We start from the raw sequence: 15916 nt of genomic DNA, 5'->3' as shown, positions 1-15916 counted from the left end.
TGACCACATAAGGAGCATCGAAGCTGTCATGGACTACCATGTGGTACGAGGATCCATCAAATGCCGCATCTTTCCGACCACGCTAAGGAAAGGCGCGATGAACTGGTACAGGAATCTGCCCCCTAACTCCATCCACTCCTGGACTGAACTGAAGGATCTTTTCCTAAACCACTTCACCGCGTCTCGTCGGCAACCGAAATCAGAAGCAAATCTTGAGGCGGTAATCCAAGGTACCAACGAATCTTTGAGAGACTACCTCGACAGGTTCAACAAAGAAGCTGTCCAAGTGCAGACCGCGGACTACATGAAGAGGTACCTACTCGAACGAGGGCTCCTCCCCGGAAGCGACTTCAAAAAGGCCATCAAGATTGAGGAAGTCCACTCCATGAACGCCCTCCTTCGCAAGGCTCAAGCCTTCATCGCATATGAGGAAGCAGAGGCTGCTACCATGAGAGCTTCGCGGGGCAGCGACGCCGCTCGCAGTTCAAACTATGAGCCCTCAACTTCGAGGCGCGGGCACGAGAGAAGGAAAGACGACAGGTCTCTCGACATCAAAGAACGTCGGGGACCTTCTGGTCGTTTCAACGAATATACCCCGCTGAACGCCTCACGAGAAAGGATCCTGGCCGAATGCCAAAACACTGACTTCAAAAAGTCGAACATCAGACCCCCGAAGTCAAACCCCGCGAGGCCAGGAACCGACAAGTCCAAGTACTGCAAATACCATAGGAGCCATGGACACCTGACCGAGGAATGCATTCACCTCAAGGACGCCATTGAAACACTGATCAAGGAAGGTCGCCTTTCAAAATACACACAGAAAGGGGAACCTTCCCGAAGGGACGACCACAGAAACTCTGACGAAGGGAATTCGCCGGACAACAGGCCCCTACAAGTAGCCCTGTCAGTGACCCGACCTGAAGATTTCATACCATCGGTCGGGGCACCTGCCGCACTCAGCAAATGGGAAGGATTCCCATTCGCCATGGTCGTCTCCAACGGCGGAGATCCGGGCTCCCTCACCATCAGTTCAGTGAAGAGAAAGTTCGATGAGCTGCTCAGCGCCAACGCAGACCTCGGCCCTACACTGAGAAAGTTCCGAGGGAAATCTGAACCAATCACCTTCTACCTGGAAGAACTACCCGGCGGAGCTCCAAACGCCACAATTCCTCTGCTCGTCCGAGCAAGAATGGCGAACTTCGATGTCCGACGGGTCCTAGTCGATGAAGGCAGCTCGGTCGACATCATGTACTCCCATCTCTTCTGGACACTCCAGCTGGACGACTCACACCTCACTCCCTACGTGGGTTCAGACCTTCAAGGCTTCAACGGAGCTACCACTAAACCATGGGGTTACGTCGAGCTGATTGTCACCTTCGGAGAAGGGGAGGCCTCTAGGCAAGTCAAAACCAGATTCTTGGTGATCGACTGCAAAACCCTGGACAACTGCATCATCGGACGCCCCACTCTGGCCGAGCTGACCGCCGTACCATCCACTGTCCACCTGAAGATGAAGTTCTACACGAGAACAGGACGAGTGGCCACCATCAACGCCGATATTGAAGCAGCCAGAAGAATCTTCGACGCCTCCGTCAAAGGATTATAACTGATCGCTCCACCGACCAGCTCCAACAAAAAGCCAAGGGCCGAAGACAAGCATCCTCGAGAAGACCAGCATCAGACAACCAACGTCAGCTCAGTCGACCTGGATGCCCGGTTTGCAGAGGAAGAACTAAAGACTGGGGAAGAGACGCGGCCGAAGTCACCTCACCCCTTCCGACCAGTTCCGGACGGAGATTTCGAGCTGGTCCCCTTGGGCGAAAACCCTGACAAAGCAGTGAAAATCGGTAAAGGGATCCCAGACCTTCCAAGGAAGCAGCTCATAGCCTGCCTTCGAGCCAATGCTGATCTGTTCGCTTGGAGCGCCGCGGAAATGCCCGGACTCGACCCTGAGGTCGCCTGCCACCACCTCTCCATCGACCCAGCCGCAAAGGCCGTAGTTCAACGTAGGCGTCGGCAGTCTCCCGAGAAAGCGGAGGCTGCCGAGAAAGCTGTAAAAGACCTCCTAGAGGCAAATTTTATTTCCGAGGCCAAGTATTCAACTTGGCTCTCAAACGTTGTACTTGTTAAGAAATCTAATGGAAAATGGAGAATGTGTGTTGATTATACTGATGTTAACCGGGCATGTCCAAAAGACGCCTATCCTTTACCAAACATTGATAGGCTGGTCGACAACTCGGCCGGCTATAAATTATTATCTTTTATGGATGCCTATTCAGGTTACAACCAGATCCCGATGGCGAGGAGCGACAAGCAGTACACGGCGTTCATGACCGAGTCGGGCAATTACTACTACAACGTAATGCCCTTCGGCCTCAAAAACGCGGGCTCCACGTATCAACGGATGATGAACAAAGTGTTTCGAGGGGAGATCGGTGACACCCTCGAGGTGTACATGGACGATATGATCGTCAAGTCTCGAGGGGACACCGACCACACCTCCCATCTCGAGCGCGTATTCGAGCGGGCCAGATCCTGCAAGATGCGCTTCAACCCGGAGAAATGCACCTTCGGCGTCCGAGCAGGAAAATTCCCCGGTTTCTATCTGACCGAACGGGGAATAGAAGCCAACCCGGATAAATGCCGAGCATTCTCTGAGCTCCCCATTCCTAACAATAAAAAATCCATCCAAGTATTAAACGGGATGCTCACTGCGCTATCACGTTTCGTCGCGAAATCCGCCCAGCACGCCCTCCCTTTCTTTAAACTGCTACGCAAAGAAGCAGCCTTTGAGTGGTCCGAGGAGTGCGAGCAAGCACTGGCACACCTCAAGCAAGTACTTTCCTCGCCGCCCGTCCTTTCTCGACCCGACGACAACGAGCCTCTGTACCTTTACCTGGCCGTTTCAAACGAGGCAGTCAACGCGGCCTTGATCCGAGAAATCGTAGACGGGCAAAAACCTGTGTATTTTACCAGCAAAGCCCTACAGGGACCCGAGGTACGATACCAACAGATCGAGAAAGTCGCCATGGCCCTAGTGATAGCGGCCAGAAGGCTACGACACTACTTCCTCGCCCACACAATCTTCGTTCGGACGGATCAACCCATCAAACAACTCCTCAGCCGACCAGACATGGCCGGCAGAATGCTAAGATGGTCCCTCGAGCTTTCCGAATTCGACGTTCAGTATGAAAGCAGGAAGGCATTAAAAGCTCAGGCGCTAGCGGACTTTGTAGCCGAGATGACCTCTATCGCCGACTCGCCCGACACGATTAAAGACAAGTGGACCATCTACGTAGATGGCGCGTCAAGCAGCTCGGGCAGCGGGGCAGGCATAATCTTGGAAGACGACGAAGGTCTTATCATAGAAGTATCTTTAGTCCTCTCCTTCAACACGTCGAACAACCAGGCCGAGTATGAAGCCCTCCTCTGGGACTGAGACTCGCCGAGGACATAGGGGCACGAGAGATCAAGATCTACACTGATTCCCAACTCGTCGCATCTCATATCAGCGGCGAATACCAGGCCAAAAACGACGTACTCGCCGAATATCTCGCGCTCGTCAGAGATAAGATGAAAAAATTCGCCAAAGCAGAAGTCGAGCATATCCCCCGAGAACACAACTCGCGCGCCGACATACTGTCCAAACTCGCGAGCACGAGAAAGAAAGGGGGAAACAAATCAGTTATCCAAGAAATTCTGCCCAGACCAAGTGTAGGCGAAAACGCGCGAGCTCTACAGATATTCGCCATCGGGGATGACCAATGCTGGATGACCCCAGTGTACAACTTCCTCACAAAAGACGAGCTCCCCGCCGACGCGAAAGAAGCCTCAACGATTAAGAGACGAGCGTGCTCATACACTATCCTCGAAAACAAGCTGTACCGACGAGGTTTCTCCATCCCCCTCCTTAAATGCATCGATGCCTCGCAAGCACTAGAGGTACTCCAGGAGCTCCATGATGGAATCAACGGCCAGCACCTCGGGGGGCGGTCACTAGCTAGGAAAGCCCTCAGAGCCGGCTATTACTGGCCGACCATGCAGCAGGACACCAAAGAGTATGTCAAGAAATGCGACAAATGCCAGCGCCACGCCGACATGCACTTGGCACCACCAAACGAGCTCAAATCTCTCTCCTCACCTTGGCCTTTCTCTACGTGGGGAATGGACCTCCTCGGACCTTTCCCGGTCGGATCCTACCAAAACAAATACCTGGTGGTCGCTGTAGATTACTTCACAAAATGGATAGAAGCTGAAGCGCTCGCTAAAATCACATCCCAAAACGTACTCCGATTTTACAAGAGGAACATACTCGCTCGATTCGGAGTACCACAAGCGATAATAACCGACAACGGCACCCAGTTCACGGACAGAAAATTCCAGGAATTCGTGGCCAAACTCGGGACAAAGCAACACTTCACTTCGGTCGAGCACCCCCAAACCAACGGACAGGCTGAAGCCGCCAACCGGGTCATTCTTCGTGGGTTGAAGAGAAGGCTGGGCGAAGCGAAAAAAGCCTGGGTCGAAGAGCTACACAGCGTCCTCTGGGCATACAGGACGACCCCACATTCAACCACGGGCGAAACACCATTCAGGCTAACCTATGGCACCGAAGCCGTGATCCCCGTGGAGATCCGAGAACCGTCTCGTCGGACTGAGTCACCTCTCGAGGAAGAACTCAACGACGAAGCCATGAGAGAAGAGCTCGACATGGTCGAGGAGATCCGAACAGGATCCTCCCTGCGAGAAGCGAAATTGAAACAACAAATAGCGTTAAGACATGACACCAAAGTTATCAAGCGCTCCTTCGAAGTCGGAGACTTAGTGCTCCGTAGGAACATGAAAGATTCACGCGAGGGCAAACTAGCCCCAAACTGGGAAGGCCCGTACCGAGTTTACGACAAAACCGAAAACGGTGCGTATTACCTCGAGAACCTACTCGGTGAAAAACTTGCTCGACCTTGGAACGCTGAAAAACTCAGACGCTACTACAGTTAGAAACAACCTAACGCTACTCGGCTGCTCGTAACGAACACGAGGAAAGCTGGGCAAGGACTCGCGCCATGGTACAAGCGTGTATGCTCCACGACAGCTTCAGTCGGATAACCCTACCAAGAGGCAAAGCCGACTACGCGGCGGGCCTTACACACAGACCCTCCGCAGAAGTACCTGCATGGCAGAACCCCAGCTCGCGATGGGATCGTTCACGCCGCGAGCACCTGGCCCCAACCGCGGCCTCGAGCTCGCTTGTAGCGCACACCTGCTCTGCGCACCCGGACCGTACAATACACGCCCGGGCTATCAACCTCGGTCGAGCACAAACATAATTCGAGCATAAACATAAAGCATACATATTAACGATAAAATCAGATAAGCAAAAATAAACATTGGAGCATAAAACGGAATATTAAAAACCGACCAAATTGGCCGGAGATATCCAAATATTACAAAAATTATCCGGGCATCGCCCAACTAGCTACCTTGGCGCGCAGGCCACAAAATATTGGCACACAGGCCACAAAACATCGGCACGCAGGCCAGAATCATAAAAAAGAGACTGGTCAAACATCGCAATCTTCGTCCTCGGCACCGTTGTCCTCGCCCTGGGGCTCCTGCTCGTCTTCCCAGTCCTCGAACTCCGGGTTTGATTCAATTCGCCCGTCCACGACCTTATGGTATGGACCAGTGCCCTTCGTCACCAGACACGGGTTGAGGACTTTCAGCTGATCCACCGCAGCTTTGAAACCGACCCCCAGGGTAGCAACACAGTCAATCTCCAACTCATTCACCTTGCCCAGAAGCTGAGAACGCGTCACCAAGGCCTTCTCATCATCATCCTCCTCGACCGAAGGGAGATGAGACCTCTCCAACTCAGCAATTCGCTCACGGAGCCTTTTTTCCTCGGCCTCCAACTCCACGACCTTGTTCTGCTCTTTGACGAGGTCCTCCACTATGCCGCTCTGGACCTCATACTTATCCTTGTACTGCTCGAACTCGTGCTCAAGCTTATCATATTTGGTCTGAAGAGCATCATAGTCCTTCTGAGGACAAACATTTTGAGCATTGAGAGCCAAGGCCAAGGCAGCCACCCTCATCATCCCTTCGAGGTCCTCGGACAGGTCCTTGTCTCGAGCTGCCCGGTCCCGCCTGACGATATGCCTCACCTCCTCGCGCTCGAGGAGCACATTCTTCCTTGAGAAGATTCCCCTATGCAGAGTACAAGAGGGCAGCACTATGTCCTCCTCGGAGGGGTTGTCAATGATAAGAGGACGAAGCTCCGCGGTCCCGTCATTCTTTTGCTTCTTTCCGGCTGGAGAACCACGCGAGGTCGTCCCAACCGACGAAGGAGAGCCACTGTCGGGGGCACTCGCGGCAGCCGCCTTGACCTCCTCAACCCGCGATCGTTTCACGGACACTTTGATGGCCCCCTTGTTCTTGGCCCGCATCTTCGTAACTTTGTCATGCAAGTCGGCCATTTTTCCTGCAAAATAAAGAGTTAGAACCAAAAAGATATTGTTTAAACAAATAATAGCTAGCTCACCTAACAAAATCATAGCATCCCCGTAACTGCCGCACTCGAGGACAGCTTTTGTGTTGATGTGCCGAGGCTCCAGCATGGGACTTCCATCTTCCTCGAATAGGGGATCCCCGTTGGGATACGTACATATTGCCGGCCTAAACCCGTCCACGTAGGAAGCGATCCGTTGATACCCCCCAGTATCACGCTCATTGAGGTCCTCGTCACGGAAGATGAAATAATCGGTCCCCCGCTCGAAGTGGTCAGGCTGCCACTCCAACGGGAACCGGGCAGACGGACCCACCTTCCTCACCCCATCCTCGATATACTCGCGCTCCTCGAACAAGTGGTTCTCGGCGTCGGGGGTAAGTGGCTTAACCAGAAAGTATCGACTCTTGAAATGCTTGATAGAGTCCTGGTAAATGGCGAACAGCTTCTTCGGCTGCTTAAACGACACCCAACTCCACTTGCCGTCCCGATCACGCAACCTCTGCAAGTGAAACACTCTGAAGAAAAGAGGCAGGGTCGCTTCCACCTCCAAGTACCCACATACGATTTCAAAGGCTCTTAAGAACGCTAAAGCATTGGGATGAAGCTGAGACGGGCACAGGCGCAGCCAACTGAAGACACTCCGTTGCAAAAGAGTGAAGGGAAGACGGAGACCAGCCTCCTTGAAGACGAACTCGTACATTGCGAAACGAGGACCAGAGAATCTCGAGCAGATCCTCTGATGAGATTTAGGCACAAAGGCACCCCAAGAAGGCTCCTCGTCCTGCTCAAGATCCTCGATCACGTTAAAAGCTTCCCTAGGACGCGTCGTGAAGCGCGATGCGATCATCCTCGGAGCAACGGCCACCCATTCTTCAAGTGCCCGAGTGGAGGTCTCGATGACGGGAATGTCCTCTTGCGAGCCAACAGCTTCCTCCCCATCTGAAATGTCGAAGACGACATCATCCTTGTTCTCGTCGGCCATTTACCTAAAAAGCAGAGGAAACTGTGAATTCGACTGGTCAAATCCACCCTTCCACCGCAAGTCAAGTGAAAGGGCGAGGAAAAGGGACGAGGAAAACTCCCCCAATCGTCAAATGGCCGACGAGCTAAAGTGCCCTCAGAGCATATACGTCTTACGCAGCGGAGGTCGGCAAACTCATGCCCTCACCGAGACGTGCAACCTCCACTGCTTGTGGCCTTCATACTACTCCCTAGTAATCCTAAAAGCTGGACGTCTCATTCAAACGTTCTAGCTCCGTTCACTCAAAACTCACTCGGCAAACGCACGGGAGAAACGATTATCTTCTAGGTTTACTCGGCTAATTAATAAACCTTTCTCGTCACGCTCATCAATCATGCTCGCCTCACTCAAAACTAATACATAAAATTAAATAAAGACATGAAGGAGACGAGGAACTTACTTGAAGAAAGCGAAGAAGATATGAACGGGACGAGGAGAAGAGCAGTGAGCGAATCTTGCAGGCTTGGAAAATGTTAAGTGTCAAATGAGTGACCTCCTCACTCCTTATATAGGGAAGGAAGGCCAAAGGGTGTCATGATGGCCTAGGCAGCCTAGGAGACGCCATCATTGCCTACACCCCAAAGACGACTCCCTCCACGAAAAGCTGCCATGCGTCCCAAAGATCTTGAGAACTCCAAAAGACGCCGTCTACTTTCATCCCTAAAAACGGCGCAGTAATTATTACAGCCTGTACAGCTGACACCTGTCAATCACGCTGACGAGTGACAACCAATAAGGTTAAAAACCGAGGGCAACGGCCGAACAAGGCCCTCGAGAAACCCAGGACTTGGAATCGTTGCCCGTGCTCGGCTAAACCTCCTCGTTAAAGTCATCACCCTTATAAGGCTAATGACTTGGGGGGCTCCTGTTCTGGCCTGGGCCGAGCAGGCCCAACCCTCGTTGCCAGCCGAGCAGGCCCAATTCCCTTGGGCCCAATTACTAGCAACCGATAAGGGCTGCCCCTCGCGAAGACCCTGACCGAGCAGGCCCAAATCTTTGGGCCCACTCACTGGATAACCGCCGAGAGTTATCCACACACGAAGACCACGCGTCACGTCTCAGCGAAGGATTCGGTCAACCATCTCCGAACCCTACGCTGTGTGCATCCAGAACGTGAGTCTCCTGCTGACTCAGCCCTAGCATGGGACGTTCTGGCAGTTCCCTAGCACGTGAGCCTCCAGTTGGATTTGGCCCAATTAGGGAACCTTGGCCCAGCGCTGGGGGCTATAAATACCCTCTTTCACTAGAGGGTCAGGTATTCTATTCTTAACTCTAAACCTCATTCTCTGATAGCTACTGACTTAAGCATCGGAGAACCTTGCAGGTACCCCCCCCATCTTGCTCTTCAAGCCAGATATTGCGCCTTGACGATTCTCCTGATCAGGTACGATCACTTTCCATTTGACTTTGATCTTTCTAATTGATTCATATGAGATCCTTTTCAAATATATTTGAAGGATATATGTTTCGTACTTCTTGTTTATGGACCACCATTAATACATTTATTATGCACACAATAAAAATGATAGTAACCATTGATTTAACCAATCTGGAAGATGGTGGAAGGTTAAGCAAAAAATGGTAAAGCTGTAGAGTTTTTTATGGAAGTTTAGATGAAATGCTTATTCATATTTTGAAGTTTATATTAGGTGGTAATGTTTTATGATGTTGTGCTATGTAATGTTGGTATTTTGGAAAAATAATAAATGTATTTTGATCCTTCTATTATGTTGCAACAATGTAAAATATGACTGTGTGTTTAAATGGATGTTAATGAAGTTTCTTTTGTATTTAAAAATCCAACTGCTACAATGGTATATATACGGTGTAGTCTTAATGGTTATTTATTAATATTAAGTAATGACACTTTAATATCATATGTATGTCAATAATACATTCTAACTCTAAATACAAGCCAAATCTTAATTCCCAGTGGTCAAGGAAACCTATCCTAGTACATCATGTTCCAAGACTAGCAAGTAAATACTTGTCATGCTAGAAATACAAATGCAACAAAACTAGTTAAAGACAATACACTCGAACTCTAAATACAAGCCCAATCTTAATTTTCACTGGCCAAAGAAACCTATCTTAGTAAATCATGTTCCAAGACTAGCAAGCTCCCTTAACAACTAGAAACATCATGCTCACATCCAACAACAAAAACAGGCAAACACAATTGGATTCCAACACTGCTGAGCTTCACTCCAAGAACTAAGCTCCAATTTTAAAGACCACTGAAGATTACAAATGAACAATTTAACAGAACCAACATGATGTCCTTATAAAAACATGTAACTTGCAACATGCAAGCACCCGAATTTATTGCTTCCGAAAATCTTAACATTGATTATCACCTTCATGTTGATGTGGCCTATACTTTTATCATTGGTTATAAAACTATAAATCAAACTACAAAACAAGTTTAGGCAAAAGATAAAACCCACAGAGATAATTTAACAATATATCACAGTTTATATCATAAACATTACATTAGATATCCATATTCAAATTCAATCAGGGATAAAACACAACGAGACTGTGAATCCTAACCCTAAACCAAATAAACAAAATACTCCTTTCTTCTAGCAAGAAATTAAACAACTATATATTCAATCAATCATCTAATAAATGAAAAGGACAATAGATACCAATCCACATTGAAAAACAATCAATAATTTTTTCAAATTTAAAATAACTGATCAAACCAATTTGAGTCCAGTCACAAGAATTCTAAGTTTGATCAAACACAAGTTCACAAAATCATTAAGAAGAAAGTGGATTTACCTTAAGAAAACCTGAAAAGAGTTCAACTACATAAACTGTTACTGAAGCTCTTAACCTAAAACAAGTCATTAAGAACAAAAGAGAAGAAAGAAAAAGAAACCAAAACCCTAATCAGAGAAACTCTCCACCTCCATCAAACCCTTTGATTCAATAGACCCCACGTTTCCTATAAAAACGAGGTTTATAGGGGCTCATTCCCCCTTTTTTTATTTTTTTTGCTTTCACACACTGACTCTTACGAGAATATGACCCTAATAATTTAAAATTCGTGCCGAGAGATCATGAGAGTGGTCAAACATTATTCCCACTAAAAATCCATTAGAATCAACCCTTTCATTCCTTTATATAACTCCAACAAAAAAAAAGAAAAAAGAGAGAGAAAATAAAAACATGATAACAACAAAGAAAAAAAAAACTCTTTTTTCTTAATCCAAACCCTTAATTCCTAATTTCCTAAATTTCCTAAATATATTTAATTCCAATTCCAATACACGTGTAAACCGTTCACGGCGTTAAGAAAGACAAAATTTCGTTACTTCTTTTCCGTCATCGTTTTCCGCCGCAATGCTGTTAACTACCGCTTTTTCTTCGCATTTTTCTCCTCAAATTCCGCAATACCGTTTTCGGTGTCAATGCTGTAATCCTCTTCCCGGAAATGGTTTTCAAACTGAACGTGGTTTGGTTTTTGACACCGGGGGCGCATTTTACCGGCAAGAGAGTGCTACTGGAAGAGACCTCGGCGTACTTGCTGCTTCGTTGCAGAAGAAGGCTACTGGAAGCTTGCGTGTTCTTGATGCTCTCTGTGGTTGCGGGATTCGGTCGCTTCGGTACTTGAAGGAAGCTGAAGCGGATTTTGTTGCTGCTAATGATGGAAATGATTGCTATGGGAGTACCATTGTTGAGAATTTGTCTAGGGTTTGTGCGGAAGAGGAGAAGAAATGGGTGGTTACTCATTTGGAAGCTAATAGAGTTATGACTGATTATTATCTTCAGAAGAGTTTCTTTGATTTTATTGATGTTGATTCTTTTGGAAGTGATTCTTCTTTCTTGAGGTCTGCTATCAATTGTATGAAATATGGTGGTTTGCTTTATGTTACTTCAACTGATGGTTTCTCTTCTGGCGGCCACCGTCCACATCAGTAAGAATGAGTTTCTTTCTGAGTTTATTGCTATGAAGTACTGATACTATTACTGACACGTCGACATTGGAAACTCTGACACTTGCACATTTTTTCAGAGGTGTCGGTGCTATTGGTTTGTGTAATGTAATATGTGATGGATATGTGCATGTTGTGTTGTAAATTGTAGTGGATTTGAGATCCTTGCTTGGCCTGTGGTTAGTGACTGATTTTTTATTTATTTTTGGTTTAGTTCTTTAGCTGCTTATGGAGCATATGTGCGTCCTATGCCATATTCGAACGAGATTGGTTTGCGAATGCTTATAGGCGGGGTTGTTAGGGAGGCTGCTGTGTTGGGGTACCATATAACTCCGTTGTTTTCATACTATGCTTATCATGGACCTGTTTTCCGAGTCTTGCTCAGGTTGAATCGTGGGAAGGTTCATGATAGTAGGTGATGAATCCTTGTGTATGCGTCATCTTTGTGTTGTTTCGGTTTCATTGTTATGTAGTTGTTACTCTCTTGTTTATTACTTCTATTGTGATTGCTGCAGGCATTATGGTTTTATTGGGCATTGCCACCAGTGTGGAAATTCCAATGAATTTTCTTGGGATCAACTTGGTCAGTTCAGTTGCTCCTGCAGTGTGTCAAAGGTATGGTTTGGTTTGTTTGAGACTAACTCGTTGAGGTTTTTTAATGTCTATTTATTGGCAAACTATCTTTCTGAATTGTAGCTAGTGTTAATAAGGAATATTGCTAGATGATAACTTCTCGGATCATATGTGATAACTTGTGTGTGTGTTTTAATCCACAATCCCTATGGAACATATGTAATAATTTCAGTCGATTGTTTTAATGAATGATTTATGGAACATGAATTAGGAAAACTGTTGACGCTTGTATAATCTATTTGTGCAAATTAGTTTTCCAAAGTTCAAATTACACAAAAAATGTTACTTCATTCAAATGTATAAAGTTCCCTATTTCTTTTCATTTTTTCAGGTTTCAAATTCCCTTAAGGTATCAGGACCTCTTTGGACAGGGCCTCTTCATGATGCGGCGTATCTTACAGACATGTTAGATCTGGCCAAGCAGTGGGGATGGATTGGCTGTGATGGTAAAGACAGTCTTGAAAAGCTTATAAACTTGATGGTGGATGAAAGTGACCCCAGGTTGCCATCTGGGTATATAAAGTTGGATGAGGTGGTTCTTTTAGCTTTGTTGCATTGTAAATAACGTTAGCTGCTTTGGTGAGAATAATGAGTTATGTTAGTTTTATGTGTATTTATCCAGATGGCAAGCCGTGCAAAAATCAACACTCCGCCTCTGAGGACCTTGATGAGCGCCTTGCACGAGGTACTCTAAAAAATCTTTAATATGTTAAAGTTATCATGTCATAATTGTGATTATCATTGAATATATGTTTCATGAGAATAAATTTAACTTAATTCTACTTCAAATTTGTGTTAAAGGATTGTCGATAATTGCATTTACATTATCTAATTGCATAAATATTTGACATTATAGAATAATGTCAAGCTCATATTTTCAATAGTATATTCTATTATATTAATTCAAATGCAACCAACTTTGTACCTGATTGGAACTGCGTCCCGCTAGGAGAAATTGCATCAAAACACCGCATTAATGTAGAAGCTTCAACTCATAGCTTTTAAATTTTCACATCAAAAGCTTATTGGAACATGAGAATAGAGCACCAGACTCTGTTCCAAACATACGCTTCATATGTTTTGTTGGGTATAATTTTTCTTTTGCTGCATGGTATGGGGCGTTTAGGTGGGTTAGTGCTTATGGGTGTCATGTCGGGTGAATCGTTCCATCTTTTCTCAGTATTTCTCTCTTTGGAGGTTTGAGATTGTGGGTGTAAGAGTTTATCATTGATTTGATATTTGATTTCATCTGGCTGTTCATGAACTGATAAATCAATGTATATGGTGCCTGATATCTCATCAATAATGGAGCACATTAAAGTTCTATTTTGAAAATGGTTCTTGGCTAAGGCCAAAGGAGACAACTGTTTTGTGTATATGGTGGGTTTGGTTTTTTAGCTTTTTAGTTTGTTTGGAGCTGTGTCAAAAGGCACCGAATGAATGTTTACTCCAAAGCTTGAATACTTAGCTTTACAAAATTCCAGACAATAACATATTGGAACGCGAGAAGCGAGAAATAGAAGGGAACATGCATCCAAACATATAATTAGTAGTTTTTCCCAACTGCTAGTTTTCGCGAAGTATATGAGCTGTATCATTTTACTCCTTTATCCATATATCCTTCTTTGCCTTTAAATAAAAAGTTAAGCCATGAAACCAGTTATGGTATAAAATTTAGCTATCCACATTACGTCGGCCGGTAGGTGTGTAAAGTAAAAACGAATGGAGTTGCCTTTTATTATTTATCGGGTTATCGTCGTCAATTTGTTTACCATGTTTGGTTTGATGAGATATTGAATCATAGATTGTTCAGGTATGTTGATTCTAGATGAAGCTTTAGAAACCAGACATTCACTGATCTTGTACTTGGTTTATTGCAGAAAGGTTATGCTGCCAGTAGGTCTCACATAATCACAAATGCAATTAAAACAAATTGCCCCATGACAGAATTCATTAGTATAGCGAAAGAACTACTTCCGGTATCTGTCTCTTAATGGGTTGGAGTCTGAAGTTCATCTGAAAATTGATTAATGTTCAAGATTTTGGCTATATCAAATTTTTGTTGTTGCACATTAGTCTGTTTATAATTTAATTGATAAATGTAATTTGTAAGTGCCAATGATGTCACTCTAAGTCTAACCACTACTCAAGATTTTGGATAAAAATACTTTACATCTTGTTACATAAAACAACTAATCTCTTCTATTAACGTAAAAGTATTAAAAATTAATGGAGAAATACTGCAACAATTGTAAAAAAATAACGAAAGAAAAATATGACAATCAATGTCCTTTTTTAATAAGTCAAAAGATTGTATTAAAGATCTATTCTAACACAAGGAGTTCTGAAAATAAAAACAACGGAATACAAACAAAAGAGATACATCTACTAAAGTGAGTTAAGACAGAAAGAAATTTAAGTAGTTTAAAGAATTAGACCACCAATAGATATATATCAAAAGAGAAGATTTTGAACTTTGCTTTAATCCACTAAGATGCTTGATTTTCACATGATCTAAAATTTGAGTAGATGATAGGAGTATTTTAGTGAATAAACCTCATCCTTATCCTTATCAACTGACTAATTCCGCATGTTTGAAACATATCTTCAATGGGGTGGAGGTTGCTTAGTGCACACTTGAATTTATAAGTTTCAGAATTTAACATTTTTATCATTGAAGCTGATACACGTGACGTTCCTATTGCTTAAATATATGTGTAAATTGTTTCATGAAACAATTTAAAAAGTGTGTTGTTCATTATTAAATAATATTAATCTTGATACTTTATGAGACAAAATATAAATTGATTTGACCACATATAGATTGTTTATTGAAATCACATTGAAGTAAAATTAGTTTAGATTGCTTAGATGTTGCTTAAATGCAATGTGACAATTTGATCTCACACAAATAACTAAAACATTCGAAATAAATTTTCCCTATATATATATAAAAAAAAAACTCCCTGTTGGAGATGCTTTTAGTATGAAAAAAAATTACATTTAACAATTAACTTTTCTTTCCAAGAGAACATATGGGGTCTCCGGATCTACCAACATTCTTCTTTGACACCTACTCTAATTTAAAATTTATGTGACATTTACATTTTTTTTAGGAACTACATCCAGACAGAGATGTTGCAACCCTTGCTCTTTTGACATTGTACTTGAGCTGCACAATGTGTTGCTCATGGGCAACAACCTAACATTCACATTATTTTGTAGTTAATCCATGTTATAGAGATTCGACAAGTTTTACTTTGGTTGTCGACTACCTAACATAGCACTTTCCTTTTATCCTAGCTTGAGACCAACTATGTATAACAAATCTAACCTATTCATGATCCACACTAACTTCAAAATTCTGCTCCATTAACATCTATACAAGATCATCTATGCCTTAGTAACATCCACTGACTCAATCATCTGCTCCTGAGTCATTTGCAACGCTTGTTTCGGTCGGTGAATTGCCAATATTAATTTACAAACAAGTTCTATAATCAACAATGTATCTCATGCATTTGGTCAAGTTCGAAATTCTAAATAAATTAGACCTGCACTGCATGATCATATTGTTACAAGGTCTCACACACCAAAGAAAATATTTTTTGCCACTAAACATGATTTGCATTCCACGAGAAACACATACCAATTTAGTCTACCACAAGTGGTTGTTCTGAATTAAAAGAAATCCATATGAAAGTGTGACGAGATATAAGGTCAAGTTAGTTGCAAACTGATTAACTCAGACACCCGGTCTTGATTTCAAAGAAACTTTTGCTCCTATTGAAAAAATTAAATTAATTAAAG

General features: G+C 44.4%; 1 protein-coding gene across 1 annotated transcript; it reads left to right on the top strand.

Annotated features, from left to right (window-relative positions):
• Nucleotides 1-10812: 10812 nt before the first annotated feature.
• On the top strand, nucleotides 10813-14527 carry LOC131641134 (uncharacterized). The gene is made up of 6 exons (XM_058911449.1): nucleotides 10813-11455; nucleotides 11688-11888; nucleotides 11989-12088; nucleotides 12438-12638; nucleotides 12729-12791; nucleotides 13987-14527. Exons 1-6 carry the CDS (start codon nucleotides 10881-10883, stop codon nucleotides 14098-14100), a joined length of 1254 nt encoding a protein of 417 aa, XP_058767432.1. The 5' UTR covers nucleotides 10813-10880; the 3' UTR covers nucleotides 14101-14527.
• Nucleotides 14528-15916: the final 1389 nt, after the last annotated feature.

Source organism: Vicia villosa, unplaced genomic scaffold (genome assembly GCF_029867415.1).
Source record: "Vicia villosa cultivar HV-30 ecotype Madison, WI unplaced genomic scaffold, Vvil1.0 ctg.003522F_1_1, whole genome shotgun sequence".
NCBI classification, from domain to species: Eukaryota; Viridiplantae; Streptophyta; class Magnoliopsida; order Fabales; family Fabaceae; genus Vicia; species Vicia villosa.
The sequence above is the reverse complement of the archived record's forward strand: the minus strand, read 5'-3'. Positions and strand labels throughout refer to the sequence as shown.